At 44.8% G+C, this 21,105-nt stretch overlaps 1 protein-coding gene across 1 annotated transcript; it reads left to right on the top strand.

Annotated features, from left to right (window-relative positions):
- The first annotated feature begins 12,518 nt into the window (after nucleotides 1-12,518).
- Nucleotides 12,519-15,731, top strand: LOC135811582 (zinc metalloproteinase-disintegrin-like berythractivase). The gene has a single exon (XM_065324813.1). It carries the CDS (start codon nucleotides 12,749-12,751, stop codon nucleotides 15,527-15,529), a length of 2,781 nt encoding a protein of 926 aa, XP_065180885.1. The 5' UTR covers nucleotides 12,519-12,748; the 3' UTR covers nucleotides 15,530-15,731.
- The last annotated feature ends 5,374 nt before the right edge of the window (nucleotides 15,732-21,105 follow it).

Here is a 21,105-nt window from a genome sequence, read left to right as displayed (position 1 = left end):
GAATGGTTGTGGTATGACAAAGCAAAGAGGCAACCATTGTGTGTGGGGGGGGGGGGGGAGCTTCGAACTATGCACAGTGAAGGGATAATTGTATGTACATAACCAAGGAAAGGGTATACCGGACTAAGACTGGAAAAACAACCCCGAGCATCTCACCTACCTTGTCTGGTTCGTCATCACATATCACAGTGTCTCAGGGGTTCAGAAATACAAGTGCCTAACAGCTTACTTGCAGCCTAGCGAGCAAGATAAGATTGCTACAGCTCGCCTGCTCAATGCGGAGGTTGATAAAGCTCTGCAGGAGTCAACTCCGGCTGAATTGGAAGCCTTGGAAAGACCACAAGTACCACCAGCCTCGCCAGCCTCATCGTGTGTCAGTTCGGAGAACAGCGCAAAGTTCATCTTCTCCGGAAACTTCGCAGGCGCTGTTCACATCCACGTTCATGATGTCAAAGCCTGTGAGCAGCGCTAATTCTCAGATACAGTGCAGTATATTGCTTCATTTTCATCATCTTCTCTTCTATCTCTATTTCCTGGGACTCTTTTACATTGATGTCCTTTCACTTCTGCTTAGACTTCAACTAAAACAATTCGAAGCTTTGAATATTTCTATCCCGCGAATGATATGTCAGACGGGGGTGAATGGGTGTGGCATCGGAGAGGGTCTCCACACAATGCGATGTCCTATTCAGTTCACAGGGTCAAATCTACTACATGTACAGTAGTGGGTAGTACTACAATTGTAGTATCATGTTTATGTTTATGGACTCGATGTACACATGTAGCATGTGATAAGCAGGATATGACGGTCGTACGTGTTAGGTTCGTAGGGTCATATGTGATAAGTAGAATATCACCCTCGTAGCTCGGGTGATACCGTACCCTCATATCAATCCCTTCTGCTTCGCAGTCGGGATTGATATTCGCCGGTATCACCCTCGTACTCATGAGATATTCTTTACATCCCCTTGCTCAGAAACTTCTGTTCATCTATTCAACAATTCATAGGGTACCCTGCAGGGAGTCGTAAAATACCGGTATTTTACGACTCCCTGGTACCCTGTAAAAAGGCCCTAGGCCTGTGGGACTGCCCTATTCAAAATTTAATAATAATAATAATGTGGAAGAGAAAAAGACATATGGATACGAGTTAAGAGTAACTCTCCATCACTGTAACATGATACTATATACAGTCAGAAAGTGCAATAACTAGGCACAAAAAACTGACAGAGACTGAAACATTCGACGTCCTGACACCTAGCTTCAACACATCTCCGTAGCGCTAACCGACAGCCTTCCAACTTGGAAGGTTCAAGGTTATGGAAAAGACCAAAGAGGGGAAGGCAAGCGCAACGAAAACGAGCAAAAGCTACAGTCCCAACGGAACAAAGAATGTCGATTGTTACTGGACGATGACGAGACCAGTACGATATTTGACAAAGCGGTCTAACTACAATTCGAAGCAGCAAAGCAGCACACCACCCAACTTGGGTGGGTCATAAATATCAAAGATAAGTAAAGAAAGGGAAGCTTTGCGAAAACGAATTGTACAAGCCGAAAGCCAAACTCCTACAGTACTCCTCATGCATGACATTATGATGGACTAGTTGACTACAAAACAAGTTGTTTCACACGACGTACGTTTCGCCGTATGGTTTGTGACGGCTCATCAGGTGTGCAATTTTAAACTCGGATGTTGAGCCATAAATAAATGTGGAAGAGAAAAAGACATATGGATACGAGTTAAGAGTAACTCTCCATCACTGTAACATGATACTATATACGTGTACAGTCAGAAAGTGCCTAGTTATTGCACTTTCTGACTGTATATAGTATCATGTTACAGTGATGGAGAGTTACTCTTAACTCGTATCCATATGTCTTTTTCTCTTCCACATTTATTTATGGCTCAACATCCGAGTTTAAAATAATAATAATAATAATTTTTAAAAGAGGTTGGAGGCGGATAATAAGGACGTTTAGCAATGCGAAAATTCGAACTTTTTGTGGTGGTGATATTTCGCGAAAATCCATTTCGAAAAAGAAAACTTGTGAGGTTTTAATAGCAATGCGAAATGACTTTTTCTCGAAGTTATTTGAATCTTATAGTACCGTACCGTATATGCAGCTCTGTAGCAGGGGGCTGTAACATTACTACTCCCTGTAGTCAAATGCGTACCGAGAAAAGAGAAAGTTACTTTCGCAAATCACTGCAACTTCGCGTCCAAGTTTTCGAAGTTTCGAGCTTTTTTTCTGTACTCATTCCCAGACTCGAATTTTCTTTCGAACTTTCGCATTGCTAAACGTCCTTAATACTTTAAAACGAAGGTAAGTTATGGGTCGCAAGTATCCACGCAAACACACATCCAGTCATAATAAGGCACTTGTCATAAGTATCCGAACGTTTTCGGTCCCTTCTCATCAAGGATTATACAGGGAATGGCTCAAGTTGGAAAGACTAAAACTTATATAGCGTAAAGATAATTAGATAACAACACTCGTGACAAGGTGGAAAATTATCAAGTTTAGCACGACACAAAACTCGAAGGAAAATAATAATAGTGACAACAACATAGTGAGCAAATTAAGTTACATTGTTACCACCTCGACGAGGAGTAACACCAAACAATTGTAGCGACAACACATTTTCTTTCTGTACGCAAAGTTCAGGATCTAACTTACGGATATACAAAGCTTCTAACACAGCCAAATGCAACGCACATCTACCACGTGACAATATTGAGAAAACATTATCACTGTACAACTCACGACAATTGGTACCGGCTGACAGATGTTGCTTGATTGACGAAGTGCGATTCTTAGCTCCATTGGGTGTTGTCTCCTCCAATGTCCCGTCATCTCGCCTCTTCGTGGCATCACCACTATCCGACACGGTGAAAGACCGACACGTAAACCCCCGAAACTGACAAAGGATCTGTCGGCGTCGGAAAGGGTGACGAGAAGCCAAGTGAAAATACGGACTGGTGAGGACGAACGTACAACGACAACGGAAGTGACAACAACAGTCAATATTCGAAAACGTGGTAGACCGCGAAAACTAACCTCAATATCGGACACCGGACAAGTTGGAGTAAGAAGCTCAATAGCAATCCGCAATTTTTTTTTCTTTTACGAGAAACCACGAACCTCGAGAACAGAATCATGCATGGTAGAGGTGGTTGCAGACGCAACTGTGGTGGTGAAACTGGAGCATCTCCGCCGACCTGAGGTCTTGGCTTCAGCGACACTTCAGAGCACCAAAAACTGGGGAGGAGTAGGCACAGGGGGAGGGGAGGGGGGTACATTTATATAGAGGAAGGAAAAAGGGAAAGATGATACATGTGATAGAGGAAGAAAAAAATAATAATAATAAATAAAAATAATAAATATATAAAAATAATAAAAGATAAAAAAATAAAAAAAATAAAAAGGGGGGAGCCAGGGTGCAAGCAGAGAGGGTGTTCAGGGAGTGTTCAGAGGAGACGTAGCTGAAAGGACACTGGGTATCGCGCACCCAACGGTTAGTGTCAAGAAACGTGGAAGGCCGCGGAAACGCGAAGAGACGGATAGTGGTGATGCCACGAAGAGGCGAGATGACGGGACATTGGAGGAGACAACACCCAATGGAGCTAAGAATCGCACTTCGTCAATCAAGCAACATCTGTCAGCCGGTACCAATTGTCGTGAGTTGTACAGTGATAATGTTTTCTCAATATTGTCACGTGGTAGATGTGCGTTGCATTTAGCTGTGTTAGAAGCTTTGTATATCCGTAAGTTAGATCCTGAACTTTGCGTACAGAAAGAAAATGTGTTGTCGCTACAATTGTTTGGTGTTACTCCTCGTCGAGGTGGTAACAATGTAACTTAATTTGCTCACTATGTTGTTGTCACTATTATTATTTTCCTTCGAGTTTTGTGTCGTGCTAAACCGTTGATAATTTCCCACCTTGTCACGAGTGTTGTTTAATATCTAATTATCTTTACCAAGAGTAGATAAACAAGAGTGTGCAACTCCGGATCTCTCCTGCACAATCTGCAGATACCCTCGCCCACGGCGGAATTTTTTGTTGACGTCACCTTTTTTCAGGGAAACGCGGACTTTGCCGCAGAGCAGTGTGAGAGCACGTGCTGGGCACCGACCTTGTAGTGTAAAGCCCCGCCAAGTGCACGAGGGAAACCTCTCCAAAAGGCTCGCAGCGCGTGCGTCGTCGAAAAGATTACGTCAACAAAAAATTCCGCCGTGGGCCATGGCGCCAACCCATCCGCGAGTTGCACACTCTTGTTTATCTACTCTTGTCTTTACGCTATATAAGGCTGTGTTTACATGAGAAATTTCAACCCGGGTCGAGTTCAGCCCGGGTTGAAAGTCTGTACGATAGACAAAAGAGGTGAGCGTTTACATGAAGACAGTTGACCCGGGTCAAATGCTGATATGCCGCCAAAAGTCCACTTCTACAGTCCTGTATGGTCACGTGAATCCGTTCGCGCGAAATTAGCATCTGCAGTGCCGTTCAAACCTGGCGCGAGATACGCACAGAAGTACGTTTGTACGATTTTCTTGACCGGGTTGATTTCAACCCTCCCCTTGCTTGGGGGGGGGGGAGGGTTGAAATCAACCCGGGGCGAAATTTCAACCCGGGTCAAGCGCAATGCGTCATGTAAACGCGCCATTCATTTTGTGCACATGGCGGGTTGAAATCTGACCCGGGTCGAACTCAACCCGGGTTGAAACGCTTCATTATTATTATTTGAAACTCGGATGTTGAGCCATAAATAAATGTAAAAGAGAAAAGGACATATGGATACGAGTTAAGAGTAACTCTCCATCACTGTAACATGATACTATATACAGTCAGAAAGTGCAATAACTATACCGCTTTGTCAAATATCGTACTGGTCTCGTCATCGTCCAGTAACAATCGACATTCTTTGTTCCGTTGGGACTGTAGCTTTTGCTCGTTTTCGTTGCGCTTGCCTTCCCCTCTTTGGTCTTTCCATAACCTTGAACCTTCCAAGTTGGAAGGCTGTCGGTTAGCGCTACGGAGATGTGTTGAAGTTAGGTGTCAGGACGTCGAATGTCTCAGTACTCTGTCAGTTTTGTGCCTAGTTATTGCACTTTCTGACTGTATATAGTATCATGTTACAGTGATGGAGAGTTACTCTTAACTCGTATCCATATGTCCTTTTCTCTTTTACATTATTATTATTATTAAATTTTGTAAACACAGCCTAAGTTTTAGTCTTTCCAACTTGAGCCATTCCCTGTATAATCCTTGATGAGAAGGGACCGAAAACGTTCGGATACTTACATGTATGACAAGTGCCTAATTATGACTGGATGTGTGTTTGCGTGGATACTTGCGACCCATAACTTACCTTCGTTTTAAAATAATAATAATAATAATAATAATGTGATATGGAAGAAATGATGAACAAAAAATTTGTACTTCGAACTAGTTTTCGCACAACACTCCTCAGTACGTTGTAGTAATGAAAAACAATCCAGAAACATACTAATAAAGAGAAATGGAGTGAGAAGAAACAACACCTATGAAAATGATAATCCTAGCACTAAGGTAATAACAGGAAAAACTGCGAAAGCATTTAACGAACTTGTAAGGACTACTAGTATACTGTGACACAAGATATGACACCATGGCCAACCAGAGCCAAACAGACAGAACAAGTTGCTACTAAAACAATTTCAAACGAATAATGCTGTCCTTCTGGACACACAGATTAGGCTTATGAATACGTTGACAAACGGCTTCTAACACACTCAACTGCAACTTATAACCATGACGAGCACGGCACAAAACAGAAAAAGAAGAATCAGAATAAACCTTACAGCAATCAGGACGAGATGCAAGATGCTTATACACTGATGACTTCCTACTTGAAAACACACGCTCGCACCCACTCTTACTCACACAAACATTCTCGCTCTCACACTCACCGGAATCACTGGACTCACTGGCCGAATCCTCCTCAACGACGTCCTGCCCCGGAGCAATCAGGTCCCGTCTCCTCCCATCCCTCGTCTCACTTTCCTGTTGTGTATTCCGTTGGCTCGGTACTTCCGTACTGAAATAGGTCATGGTGTAATTAGCAGTTGTTTCTTCTCACTCCATTTCTCTTTATTAGTATGTTTCTGGATTGTTTTTCATTAGTACAACGAAGCTAGACGTAGCTTCCTGAGGAGTGTTGTGCGAAAACTAGTTCGAAGTACAAAATAATAATAATTTCATACATGTCACGTGCCTGTTGTCAGGTCGTTGCTAGCATTTGGCCAATCAGAGCAGCACCGTACCAGGGCATTATCAGACGATAATGCCCGGGTACGGCGTACCCATGCCCATTAGGCCACCCTTTCTTTTTTCGTTGTTTAACGTCCGCGCCCGCGTACCTTTTTGCCTCAGACTGGAAAAAAAAACAAAAAAGTAGTAGTACCAATAATAGAGAGGTTTTGCATTCCGAATTTCGGAATTATTTTCGGAATGTGGCGGCAGGAGTCGAAAAAGTAGTCGAACTTTCGGAAGTGTGGTGGCGAAAGTGCATGGTTTTCCGAAAATAGATTTTCGGCTCTTTCATGTTTGGGAGTGCATATTTGAATACAAAAAAGTGTATTTTTCATGTTTGTATTTTTGCTTTCTGCTGCTCTCGATTATTTGAAAAAATTTCCACGTATGTACTGTAGTTTTGATTTTTGCTGGTTTTGCTGCTCTCGCTTATCTCGCCATGTTGACTAATCTTCTCACACTTCATCACACTCTATCTTCCTTTGCCCTGGAGCCTACTAACAGTACAAGACAGTAGTTCGCCAACCTCGTCTTCAGCTGTTGGATCACTTGGTCCACCATCAGTCCGTCCTCGTCTTCGAACCGCACCCAAATTCAGTTTGACCTGCGCACATGGATTTGATCCTGCTCAACCCCTTCGACGCTCTCCATTTTGTTTTGCATGGCAACCCTTGGAAACGAAGTCGAATCAGATTTTCGGAATGCAAAACACTGAAAATACCGTTTTTCGGAACGCGCTTTTTTCGGAAAAGCACAGTCGAAAATCATTCCGAAATTCGGAATGCAAAACCTCTCTAATATGCGAAGTTGTAAATACATGATTGTGTAGTTTCACAGTGTGCCGATCATGACCTTAAACTTATAATCTTGCCTCCCGGGCATGCCTTTGTCTTGTGTTCTTTTTCTTTTTTGTTGGCTTTTAAATATCGTACGGTGTGTGTCCTAGTAAAAATCCAGATGTAATGAATTCATGACATGCTAACTCCATGCTATGTACCTGTTTTGTTGGATTCATCAGGCATGTGCTCCAATGTACCATCAAAGAGTGTTGTTCTATGCCTGCAAGTGCCGTTAGACCCAGAAATATTGTATATATCACATGCTTTACTGGTCAAAATGTTTGATTGGGGTTTCCAGTTTTTGGAATGGGCTTTTGTTTTTTTTCCGCCCTCCCGCGTACCTTTTCGCGAAAAAAAGGACGTTAAACAATGAATTAACAAAGGGTGGCCTTAGGAATGACCCCAGGCGTACTACGTACGCTGGTGCACTGCCAAATACATATGTATGCACCAAGCCATGCCTTTTGGGCAGTGACCTGGTACATAATTGGCAGTACTCCAGCGCACATAGAACACATGGGACCATTCCTAAGGACACCACATGCACTCGCACACACCACACAAAACGAAACTACTTACGTGCACCGTCCAAAACATTTATATTTTACTAGCAATGTCGACATAGGAGAAGTAATTTATAACAACGTGACAATAGCACACAGCATGTCATTACCATGCATTACTAAATTCAAGTCAATTGAGACGAACAAGTCAACAGGTGAACATGCATCACAAAGTTACCAATCTGGAAGAGATCAGATTGTATCTCGAACTCCTACAAAATATACAGTTACATCTACATTGTACTTCAAATGTACCTAGCTACATGATTGTCCAGTGTACACATAGACCACAAGTAAACTGAAAGCAATGCGAACAAAATCTCAGATGTATGTGAAAAAGTATCATTGTTCCGAATAAGAACACTTACAATGTACTCTCAAAACTAGTCTAATTACTAGTGCCACTTGGTCAAGGATGTTTGCGGCCAACGTTAAGGTGGCACTCTGCCTTCGTGGGCGTACGGCACGTTGACATCCGTAATTTTGGATTGGGTAGAGATAATTACTTCAAATTTTCTACACAAGTTCTCTATGGATATCTGGTCCATGTGCACACCCTTAGGCATGAACAGTGACAGTTAATTCTGAGCATAGCTTGAAAATTCAAAAATGCCCGTATACTTCACTCTTCACCAGAGTGCTGAAAAACTCATGTATAAGATGACCAAAATGTCTACTTGGCAGGCTAATAGAAACATAAATGAAGACATTGAACCAAAGATTAGCAAAATATGCAAATCTCCTACTCAGATAGCTTCGTTACAGCGAAAATACTGATTTCGCGTAAACATTCGTAAACATTCGTCAATATTTCAGAACACCAATACTGGTTATGTCACCTGCTAGGCAGGTAAGCTTTGGTTCAATGTCTAGCCTACACCATGCAGAAACAGAAAATATATACTTTTATGGGTGTACCAGCTACAGGAGAGGCCACAGCCTGGTTAAGAGCCAGCACAGTCATGGAAAAATGGTCAAAAAAGGGACTTCACATTGGGTCCGCAGCAACAAGATCCCGTGTCACAGCACATACCTAGACGCCACCAGCTTCGTATGAGACACCTTCTTGAGCTACTTCCTCTTCCTGGATACCTTTGCGAACTCTTCTTCGCCTCTTCCTCCTCCTCTTGACCTCTGCAGACCTCTTCCTTGCTGCATGCTTCTGTCTGTCAAGCTGGAGTTGACCCAGTGCTGACGCCGTGCAACTGCCAACGGGGAGTCCCATTTCCGTCAGCAACGCTGAGATGGACGCTGGGCCGTCATTGAACCATGCAGCAGCAAGGGCAATAGCCATTTGCACGATCCTGGCAGAACAGAAGCCGGTCTTGGGGCACATCTGCCACACCAAGCCATTGAAGCACTCGTTGCGGTTCTGTGTCGCCCCACGCAAGCATCCATACAGTGAAGCATGTCCACGGCGCATCCATGAGCCATCGTATGTCACGGCTGTCTCACAAGTGACGTCAGGGGGATTGCGAATCTCAGCAGCAGCGATGTCCATGCTCCTCTCCGCCACAGTGTCAGCAGACAAAGCCAAAGACGTGGTATGGCCATGGTAGGAAGACAGGGACATGGGCTTAGGCATGTTGAGGGCCGCACTAAATTTCACCATGGCTTGATGGCCCCTTCCAATCAAGCGCATGCCCAAAACAAATCTTCTGTTGACCTCCAAAACACGATTGAACTTTTTGGACATGGTCTCCGTCTCCTCTGCGTCACATCTGTCACAGACAACACTCAAAGTGGAAGCCAGGCCTTCTCTCTTGGTCTCCTTGAGGGTGACATTGCTATGACAGGCATTACAAGAGACACCAGTTTTTGCAGCAGGCTCTGAAGACACTCCAAGTCGATCAGCCGATATCCGGTGGTCGCTGCTTCATCATCCTGGCTCTCAGTGTCGGATCCTGGCTCAGATTCGCTGCTCTCTTAGGCGGACTCGCTGTCGTCTGTGCTGTGATGGTCTGACTCGGAATTTGAACTGTCTGACGAATTTTCAAATAAATCTGGGAATACATTCTCTATGGGATTGTCGGCTGCCAACTCAGGCGCAGGATGAGGGCATTTCTCTGGCTCAGGCTCGCGGGGCTTCCTGCCATGAAATATCCGTTTCTTTGGACGTCCAGGACGGCCACTACACTGTTTCCTTCCCATCGCAACACCACAAATAACCTCAACATCGAACAAATCAGAACGAAATATTTCGATTTGAATTTTGTCAGATGCGCGTATGGATGTACTGCTGCATGAGTGGTCCGTGCCATGCGCAGATATCTCCAAACTAACCAGAAACCCCATGGGACAAATCCTGTGAAATTTGAGAACGGTACTCTAAACCTGGACGAAGTTATGAATATTATACGTTTTTGATGAAATACTGCAATTTATATTTGAATTTGCAATTGAGTTTCGTTGTGCACTACCTCTTTGAGCGCCTATATCTCTGGAGTGCGTGCATGGAATTCGCTCAAATTTTCTCAGCTGTCGGCTGGGTCCTATGCCAAACGTTTGAGACCATAATCGACACCTATTTCAAAAATTCATTTTTTGACCCTCTGAAGGCAGAGTGCCACCTTAACGCCAAAGCAGCAGCGAAGCAGCTAACTTCCGTACCGCCCAATAGGCAACACTAACACGAAAATGCAAAGCCATATTCCTGGAACTGCAAGTAAATCTGACACAAAACGTTCTATCATTCCACGGAGAAAGCTCCTTCCGATCTTGTTCGACCCTTCATTCATATGACAGCTGATTGGAACCTTCCTCCTCCCTTGACCATGTTTACCTTATTTGTCTACAACTAGGCACGTGGCATGTATGAACTATAATAAACACATGGTGCGTCGTGCATTATGGCTGATTGTATGCCCTAGTGCGTAGCCCTCGGTCGTGCACCGTAGCCCGCGGGCCTGCGGCCCTTGGGCTACGGTGCACGACCTCGGGCTACGCACTAGGGCATAAATCAGTCATAATGCCCTCCGTAGAGGGGACGGTTTCAAATAGGACACCGGTTGCAAACCGGAACGGACTCAATATTCACTTTCTCTCTTGGTATTTTGATTAGAAAACATATGTCACAGTGAGACTACGATGTGTTATACTCCGAGCCAAAATTTCATGGCTCTGCGATGACCAGAAGCGCCATATCAAGCAGGTGAGTTTTTGACGTGTTGCTTCGCACTGCGACTTGAGTTTTACGACTTTCGAAAAATCAACTTCTTGTCGCAGGTAAACAGCGGCTCGCCTCTCGCCAATAAAGCACCGCATACCAATCAAAACTAATGGAAGCACACACAAGGCTTATTGTTACTCTGTACTGGCCGTCGTGGAGCGATAGCAATTACCTAATTTCAGAGCCAGAGTGAATTTGACGTGCACTCTAAAACGTGTCCGGTTTGGAGCCACCTCTGATTTGAACTTTTTTGAAGCAAAAAATTGGGCAACTTGGAGGCAATGGGTCAACACAAAGAATTGGCTCAGTTCGATTGACTCTGGCCCCAGAGCAAACTTCAACATGCCAGTTTCCTTGCACAAACATATTTCGAGTGAAAAATCAACGCTGATGATCGGTTTGGGTCTATACAAATTTGGCTGTCAAAACGTCCCGGTATCGAGCCGTCCCCTCTACCATGTGTTATTATATACATCAGTATTTGACCCGGGTCAACTGTCTTCATGTAAACGCTCACCTCTTTTGTCTATCGTACAGACTTTCAACCCGGGCTGAACTCGACCCGGGTTGAAATTTCTCATGTAAACACAGCCTATATAAGGGCTGCAGAAACTTGAGAGCGTGTACCATGGTGTACAGGAGTTTGTATATGACGATGCACTGCGCAACGAAAAACAACTACTTTTTTGTAGAGAGTATCAAGAGGGTGGGCACTGTTGCGTACACTTCCAACGGGGTCGAGCACGTACAGTACGGCACCAGAGACGCGACAGAGATACGAGAAATCACGTCCCCGAAGTCAGAGAGGGGCGGAAAGGAGAGACGGGGCGCGCTGCAGATCTGGCGGGATTTTACGGTACTACTACGAGTACTATTAAAAATAATATTTTAGTAGTATTTATATTATATTCATGTAGTGCTGGTACTGTACGTGGTGAAACAAACGCAAAACCGGGTTTGCACTATGTGGCTTATGATTCATTGTTACTACTTTTCTTCTGTTTGTACTAGTGTTTAGCGCTTTCGGGGGTTATCATTTTCTCTTCTTCTTTTAGCACCAAGTTATAGTTAATATTTAAAAAAAATTGTTGTTTAGTTTATTCTCGCAGAATTAGAAGGTACATGTACTGCACTGAGAGCCCGAACGTGCGGACCCCAAAAGTGGTTTGTGCGACTCCTAGGCCAGGTACGAGCTCTGCAAGTACATGCCAGTTTTGGATGACTTCATACCAAGTGAACTCTTTGTACCGTACGGACTTCAACAAATGCTACAATTTCCATGTGTTTTCCTTTGACTTGATCATTGTATTGAAAGCTGCAGTGCTGGTCAAAAAAAAAACAATTTCCACGTATGGAATCCACGTGCTTGTGTGTGTGTGTGTGTACGTGTGACTGTGTGTGAAAGGAAATGGACTACAAAAAAGTACGAGTATGCGCTTGTACGTTGATTTTTGTGCGTTAATTCAAATACTAATTTTATATTCATCACACTCAAAACTGTACCAGGCCGGGAGTCGTAAAATACCGTATTTTTTACATGATACAGATAGTGTAAAAAACAACAGAAAAAATGATAAGGCACCCATTTTGATAATCCAGGGGATGGCCCACGCCTGGTACTGCACTTGGCGCGTACAAACTACGAAAATGTGCAGAACACAAAGTTCGTGCGAAAATTCGTACACACTTTCGCAAGGCCTGTCGCGAAACTTCGTTCGAACTTTCGTTGTGCAGAACCTCTCTAATGAAGCGGGACATTCCAACATTGCAAGTAGGAGAAAGCCACGATTGGCGATTCTCGCCCCAAAGTTAGAGGAAACTGTGTTACTACTCCAAGTAGAGAAAACTAACTCAGCTACGACTACAAGCTAGTTGGCAATGGCAGCGTCTAGTCAGCAGAATTCTAGTTTGGAGTTTGCTCGTGTCCTTGGAATCATCACACTCATATTGATGCTTAGTCGTTGCTGTGCTCACGTGGATGCGGAGAGCAGGGGCAGCAACCATGCTGATATAGCTGTCGAGGCTCGAGAACGTATCAGCAAGATGACGGATGAGTATGAAGTAGTGCATATCGACATGGCACAACACCTTAGTGATGTTGAGCATGCCAGCAATCGTGGCAAGAGAGATGCCACAGCACAAGGACAACATGATGATCAGTCTAGCAGTGAGCATGTACATGTACACCATCCGCCAACCAGCAGCTTCCAAATACGGGCATTTGGAAAGACGGTGACATTAGATCTGAAGCAGAACACTGAGCTGATTCCTGCTTCGTTTAAAGTCTTCACATTCAATTCAATCGATGAGAGTCCTGTGATTACTCGTGGAGCAGTCAACTGTTATTACCATGGGACAGTGCGTGGCTTGCAGAACGTCAGTCATGCTCAGTCCACCCTTCACAAACACAGGAAACGGCAGCAAAGTAGTACTGATGCCAGTGAAGAGAGCAGCACCGCTGTGATATCTACATACGTCGCTGTGAGCACATGCAATGGTTTGAGTGGATCATTTGGTTTTGAACAGTATGCTGGCCATGGAGAAGAGGATCCAGCCAGAGCTAGCAGCAGCAACAGCAGTAGCAATGAGCAAGTTAAAGCGTACTCTGAAAGATATATGATTGAACCACTGGTCAGCCAGACATCTAAACCTGGTACGTATCCACACGCCGTCTTCAAAGAATCCACATACAAGATGAGCAAAGAAGATCCGTTGAAAGGAGGGTGTGCGACACACTTGAATATATCAGCTACAAAGAACACCAGCAGAGGAACTGCAGGTGAGAAGCAGCGGTGGGATTTTCCTGATGACGGGTTGGCTGGTTTAGCTTCAGCAGCACGCAAACGTGTGAAGAGGAGTAGCAGTACAGGAGGAGGACGAGATCCAGCAATGTATGTGGAACTTGCTCTGGCTTCTGATTACTCATATACTAAAGCATATGGTGGTCTTAGTCTAGATGGCTCCAAAAACTTTGTTGCATCAATGCTGAAGCTTGTAAACGAGGTCGATATTCGTTTTCAGGAGCTTAATGTCCGTATTATCCTTGTAACTATCTTCATATTTACTCAGTCACCTGGCCCTTTGAACTTGGATGGAGATTCAGGGATTAACAATCTCAGAAAAGTGCGTCTATTTTCAGCACAACACCTCCAGCCAATTGTTCACTATGATATGATTCATTATTTCAGCGCTCAGCGGCTGACAAGTCCTGGAATTGCCGGGCGTCCTTTTATCGGTGATATTTGCAACAACTACCGTCAAGGATTGGAAGGACAAGAAACGCGTTATCCTATCCATGCAGGCTTGCTTGCCCATGAGATTGGCCACAATTTGGGATTTAAACATGTTTTCCCACCGTGCGCTTGTAACAAGCCTGGCTGTTATAGCACAATGTCTATAGGTTCCGGTTCAGTATGGTCTAACTGCACAATTGATTGGTTTAACAAACAGCGATCAGATCCAAGCAGGAAGTGTTATCTGAACAAGCCCTCACCAGCGCTCTCCAACGTGGTGTGTGGAAATGGCATTGTGGAGGCAGGCGAAGACTGCGATTGCGGCCTGCACCAGTACTGCAAGGATGCCTGCTGCAACGCAACAACATGCCGTTACACACCCGGTTCCCAGTGTAGTCTAGGTGAATGCTGTAGTAACTGTACTATCCTGCCAGCTGGCACACTCTGCAGGCCGGCCAAAGGCCAATGCGACCTGCCAGACTACTGTGATGGAAGACAAGACAGGTGTTCAGCAGATGACCTCGCACAGTTCGGGGCATACTGTGAGGCAGTAGGTCAGCCTGGCACTTGCCGGCAGGGCTCGTGCGGGAACATTGATACGCAATGCCACGAATGGTTCCCACCCTCTCCGGGTAATCCCGCTATAGCTATCTCCTCTGCAAGGTGCTCCAAATTGAATAATGTAGGTAGCACTAAGGGTAACTGTGGTTTAAATAGCAGGAAAGAACCTATTCCTTGCAAGCCAGAGAATGCTTTGTGTGGTTCTCTCACGTGTGGTCACACTAGTCTAGGGTTCTGTCACATACAACAGCTGTATCTTTTTTTCGATAATCGTCCCACTGTGTATGTGGATAATGGCAGCCCGTGTGGCAATGGTTTAGCCTGCTGGAACAAGGAATGTGTGAACACCTCCATACTGCAGTCTGGTGCCTGGAGGTGTCCTCAAGCTAATGGACTCGGCTGCTCGGGTAATGGCGTATGCACACACAGGAACGTGTGTCGCTGTGAAATTGGCTGGCAAGGCACTAACTGCAATCGTCAAGCCGGTACACTAGACGCAGGCCTATCAGGTGGCAGTATTGCTGGACTTGTTATCGGTCTGATACTCGCATCACTGTTGTGTGCCGCCTTTATTGCACTTTATCTCAAGCGGAAGCAAAATGTGGCCATCGCTCGAGCAATACCACGACCTTCACACCACCGTCATTTACGCGTTGCCTCCGAAGAGAGAACCAGAGACCAACCAGGCGCTACAGACGGTCATGGTGAAGAGCGCATGGGGAAATCAGTGACCTCTGCAGATCCGGGTATACCTGACTCTGGGCCAAACATCATCGGCCAGGCACCTGGTCGACCAAGTCAACCACCAACCAGGCCTGCTCGGCCATCTGCACCCGCTGCATATACAAATGACTATGCAAGTTAGCCCAGTTACACCCCCTGCACATTTTTAAGTAAACACATGTGAAAGTTTTGTAACAAACTCTCACCGTTCTCTTCTCTGACCTCCTTAAGGCCTTCATGCATTATCCCCTGTACACTTTACACCTGGAATAGTTTTTACTCGGTTTTAACAATTCGTGACACAGATATTCTTTAGGTGTTTTGAAATCACTTTTTTGTGCCAGTAGGTCACGTGATTATGTGGTACCAGGTATGCGTACTATGAATAGGCCTAATTATGATGCAGTAACGTTAGCGAATTAGTGTCACGTACAAGTAGGTCTATATTAATGCTATCCCCTTTTGCTAATGCGCGCCATACTTGCAAGAACAGCAATGTCACGTACCGCAAAAGAATCGATATATCAGTATACTAACTATACTTGTGTGCAATGTACTTGTAGTAAACCAGTATACCAGTATAGCAGTATACCAGTATACGGTGTTGGAGTTAGAGAAGTGAAGTGTTCTACATTTGATATTCTCAAATGTAGCAATATAAAGCAGAATTAATGCGGATATTGAGCATACATGTAGCGATGAAACGTGATATTCTACTTGGTCCGCGTCAGCGATATTGTCGCTTATCTTTCAGCTTTGTTTATATGTCGCCAAAGCTCACTCGGCAGCCCATTTCATCCCAAATTTGGTTAGTAAGTTAGTTTACTAGTACCTGAAAGGCTACAGTTCGAGTAGATTTCGAGAGCGACGGGTGGTCGATTCTGATTGATACAGCCCCGAATCAAAATAGATTATCTTGTTACGCTGTGCAGGCAAGAGCAGCGCAAGCCACAAGAAAGTAATCGGCTACTCGGAATCAGCTCCATTTTGCTGAACGGCCGAGATCGCTCACCTCAGGGATCGCTCGTCAAGCTGAGATCTCAGCACCCTTACCTCCAACTCAACGCTCGGAGTATCCAGCGCGTCGTGGAGATTTGCAAGTACTGTACGCGTCGTCGTCGTCGTTCAAAATAAATCTTGCAAAGAACGGCGTCTGATTTGAACCACACAGGCTGTCGTACTGCCCACGCGAAGTCCTATAGAGAAGGCGACGATCACGATCGACTTCTGTTTAGAAAATAGCCAGGCAGCGGAGAGGAAGAGAGATGAGCTTGCAAAAGCAAGAGAGTCGAACCCGAGCAAAAATATTTGTCACCAGCGTCGAGAGCAGCGACGAAGAGGACCGAAAAAAGTAGGAACCCTTCCTTGGACAATAAATTCCTTACAGCTAGTTGTCATTCTGTACCTTACCGTCCATCGTCCCAAGTTTTATCACACCAAGTGCACGCGTTCATGTCCAAAGTCTAAGTTCAAATTGTCGAAAGATAAGCGACAATATTGCTGACGCGGACCAAGTAGTATCGCTAGGTTCAATAAGAAAGTTGTGGAAGAAAAGGCGGTTTGTCAACTGACAACCGCTCTATTCAGTTGCTATTCACAATCTGCGTTTGCGCTGGATTAAAAATTCTTCATTGTGATGTTGATAAATATGGTGGTAAAGACACACCTGGCAATATGGCGGTAAACACACGCCTGCCCACACACGCCCTCTAGGCTGCAAAGTTCTGGCACAGAGCTCTCCTTCTCACCACTGCCACCATCAGTTCGCGCCTGGTGCCTGGTCGATGCATGGCTGGCGGTATCCAGCATAGCAGGCTGGTACATCAAGTAGCGCATGGCACATAGATGATGACACAGCAACGACATAGCTCGATTGCGACGTACGTTTCGTCCCCGCTGGACTCATCAGGCAATCTTCTTCTTGGATGTCTTCATACGGAGCTTGACTCGGGAGAATGAAGTTGAAGACACATTGTGATGTTGGTATAACTATTGGCGTTCGTTGCATTTCTAACACTGAAGTAGTATGCACACAGAGTGCTTAGAGTTTTCGAATGCGGCGAAAGCAGAGTGTAGTAGACACTACAGGAGTGAAGCAAAACTGATTTGTTGTAATGCTGCCTGACTGCCTGCCTATGCTGCCTGATGATTGCACTGGGCAATGAACCAGCCTTGTACCACTGGTGTACTGTGTGCAAAAATGTATAGTGAGGTGAACTCATAAAACAGTGAGCCAAAAAAATACGATTATCGCCCATCTCCCGAGCCACACACATATCCAGGCACAGTACTGTTTGGGGTTTGGGCGCTTGTATTTGAACGCCTGCCACAACCGTGTGACAGGCGGATAGACATCATTGGCAAATGTGCATATCACGAGGTAATTGCTGCTCAAAAAAAAAAACCTCAAAGAGCGCAAGGGCAAAGAGTTGCTGTTGTGCCAACAAGCAGGAGACAAGAGTGCCCTCAACCTCCTTGGTCCCGCGTGCGATCGCCCCATGCTGAAAGGGGCAGCCAGGGCGGCTGTGCGTACAGCCCCGCTGGTTGCTGCGCCGCCTCGGCCACGTGGCCGGCTTGCTCGGTCCACGGCGATAACCACGGTTTGCCCTACTGCAAACCTACATTTAAAAAGCCGATTCACAAACCAGGTAAAGACAGGAAGAGAGAAAGAAAGATGTGTGCGCATCTACCCTGCACCCGTGAATGCACACACACACAAACACACACACAAACACACACACACACACACACACAAGGGAGTTGATAGGTGGAGAATTGCGAAAACAGGGGACCCAGTGTGCCCTCAAGGAGATAAAGAGATATAGATAGAGAAATATCATTGGCAAAGTATATTCGGCCCTGGTTTAAATCTGGCTTTGGAATTTATTTTTCATTACAATCAGGTTCGGCCTCATTTCTCTGTGCTGTGCTAATGAGTCCACAAAGGACGAAACAGTTCTGTCCCCAGATTGGATAAATAGATAGATATAGATGAAGATAGATAGAGAGAGAGAGGGGGGGGGGTGGAGAGAGAGAGAGAGAGAGAAAGAGAGAGAGACATAGGCAGCTGTCTTGGTCATTATCATCCGATGTATTCCGTGTGGCGTAGACCAGGTGTGCATTGAGAATTCTTTCACAAGGCCTCGCAATAATTATAATTATGAAACTGGGCAGTAATGTGGTGCTAGTCTTGATATGTTTCACTTAGGTCATGTCTGATATAGTTGGCACAAGAGAAAATCAGTGGGTGTACATCCACTGCACTTGCAGACTTGCGTGTCTCTCTTGCGACGGATGCACATGGTACTTAGTCTCTGTGTCAGTTGGCTCATTCTGCGGGCGAGTGGTCAGTGCCTGAGTTCAATGTTGGAAAAGGTAAGTAGCTCTAGAGTGCAGTATAGAGAAAGTTCTGCCAAATACGCGGTCAATAGGAGAGACTATACCAGCAACTTCGACTCATAATTATACTTCAATATCTAATTGGATCTGTAAAGAAAACGCTGCTCAGTGGTATTGGAGTTGTGGTTGATCAACAGCGTATCTTTTAGGTACATGTGGCATCCATTGGTCTTGCTTGAGTGACAATAGGCATGCAACCGGACAACGTTGGTGAAAGGTTTCATTACCAAAGAACTTGATTGGTTTGCCATTTAGCTTCCTGTGTGGCGTGACATTGTTTCCGTGGACTGGTTTAGATTCTTGCCCACGTTTCCAGGAGTTCAGCCAATTAATAGCAGCCGAAGCTATTTGAATAGCCAGATTCTGTCTTCTTATCTGGTCTGCACTCCATCCGCTTGCATCAGTAAGCAATGCAAACGCGTTGTCCCTTGCACAGGCACGTGACTTCTGCAGGCAATTCTGGGAGAGCGTAAAGTGGCAGGACGAAGTACTGTGAAGTTGCAACATGACCTGAGTATAATCGTAGCACATCAAGTCTTGACACTACTTGTGACATGATCAATTCTGCTATGCTCTAATGCAGACTAGCAATACGAGGCATTTGTCAGATACTAGTAACAAGAGTACAAGTAGGAAGTAACGAGCGGGTTCTGGGACAGGGGGCGCCCGGGTCCCAAAAAATGGGGTATTATTGAAAAATGGGGTACTAATAGTACCCCATTTTTGCGGTGAAAATTATTTTTGGCCCGGTTTTTTTGCGGATAAAAATATGTGCCAGGGGGTGCCCCTACCTCAAAAAAAAAGGGGGTATTATTGAAAATATGTATTGGGGTGTTATGCTCTACCCTAAACAATAAGGTAATATGGTGTCATGATTTGGAATTCTACATGTATCATTAATTTTGATTTTTAGGGTGTGGGTAATATGTCCTACCCTACATCATAATATTGCATTCCGATGTCTAAAATATTACTATTTCAAATGTCAATGTTATCTCACTTTTTCCAATTTTATATTAATCAGAACTCATAGTTTTGCAGTATTTTGACTTGTAATTTCAATTTTTCGGATCATTTTCCTTTATTACTACAAGAAAATAAATAGAACTTCTCTACATATGGTTCGGAGGTTGACCAGGCCGACATCTTTGATCTGATAGAGAGAGAAATTCTGGAGACGGTACTCGATCATCCAATGGACTCAAAAATGAATTGTGAACCAAAAATGAAATTATATCAGGTTTTATAGGTCCCGCCAAGTCCCGTCCCGCCGGGTCCCGCCTCCGGGAAGGTGACGACCTTGGAGAACACGGTGAACACGGTGCGCGCCAAAAACCAAAACGTTGCTCGCGACATGCCGTGTCTTTTTTTGTTCGGGTTTGGAATCTTTCCATTGACATAAGTCAATTAGTTTTCCATCTATGTCCGTAATCGAAAGGTCCATGAGGTGTAGAATATTTCTAGCTTTCCTCTCGTATAATTCTTTTCGACATACAACAATTCTTTCTCGAACTTTTAGCTGCTGGAATACCGGATTCATCTTGACCTCAGATGCACAGATCAGGCATCCATGCATTGACGTCACAGTACATCATTGCAGCACTGATTTCACTGTGAAGTGTGGAACATGGGTCAATGCGCGATAAAAGGATGAACGTGATTTCAGCGGGAAGTGCGCTAATTGGTCACATGTTTTCAGCGGGAAGTGCGGTAAGTGGTTAATTGTTTCCAGCGGGAGATGAGTGGATTGGTTAATTGAAAAACAACCAGTTATTCCGAATTCAACTATTACGAAAACCCTATAAAAATAGGTCCTCGGTACCTTGTCAAGCCATTGTGTGGTTGTCCGCCACCACCCCTGCTCAGGATGGAACCCCTTCGGAAGAAACCTCGTCAGTCTTTTGATGTAGTGAGATCATCTGATCTGTTGCAATTCTTTAGTTATTGTCCTGATCAAGAGTTTGCAGATGTACTAAAGTTTTTCTCTCATGTTCTACCGTCGCTGGAGCTGCTTCTTGAAGAGAATATTGAGCAATGGGGTCAGTACAAGTGTTCTTTGGTAGTTCAGGTGGTGATGCAGAAGCTGAATCCTGCTACAGGACAAATGGTTTCCAACACATTCTTCTTCCGATCGAGTACAACGCTGGTGCTCAACACCATGGAGCTGAGGGACCTTCTCAGTACAATGATTGCTCAGATCAACGCTCGTCTTGATGATTTCGTTCGTCATGGATCAGGTTGGGTAGTTGAACGGATTTCCTGTTTACACATCGAAATGTCACGCTATTGTGTACTTGGAGGAAGTTCGTACATCCCCTT

This window comes from Sycon ciliatum, chromosome 3, assembly GCF_964019385.1.
Source record: "Sycon ciliatum chromosome 3, ocSycCili1.1, whole genome shotgun sequence".
Classification (NCBI taxonomy): domain Eukaryota; kingdom Metazoa; phylum Porifera; class Calcarea; order Leucosolenida; family Sycettidae; genus Sycon; species Sycon ciliatum.
Note: the sequence above shows the minus strand (reverse complement) of the source record. Positions and strands in the feature narration are given on the sequence as shown.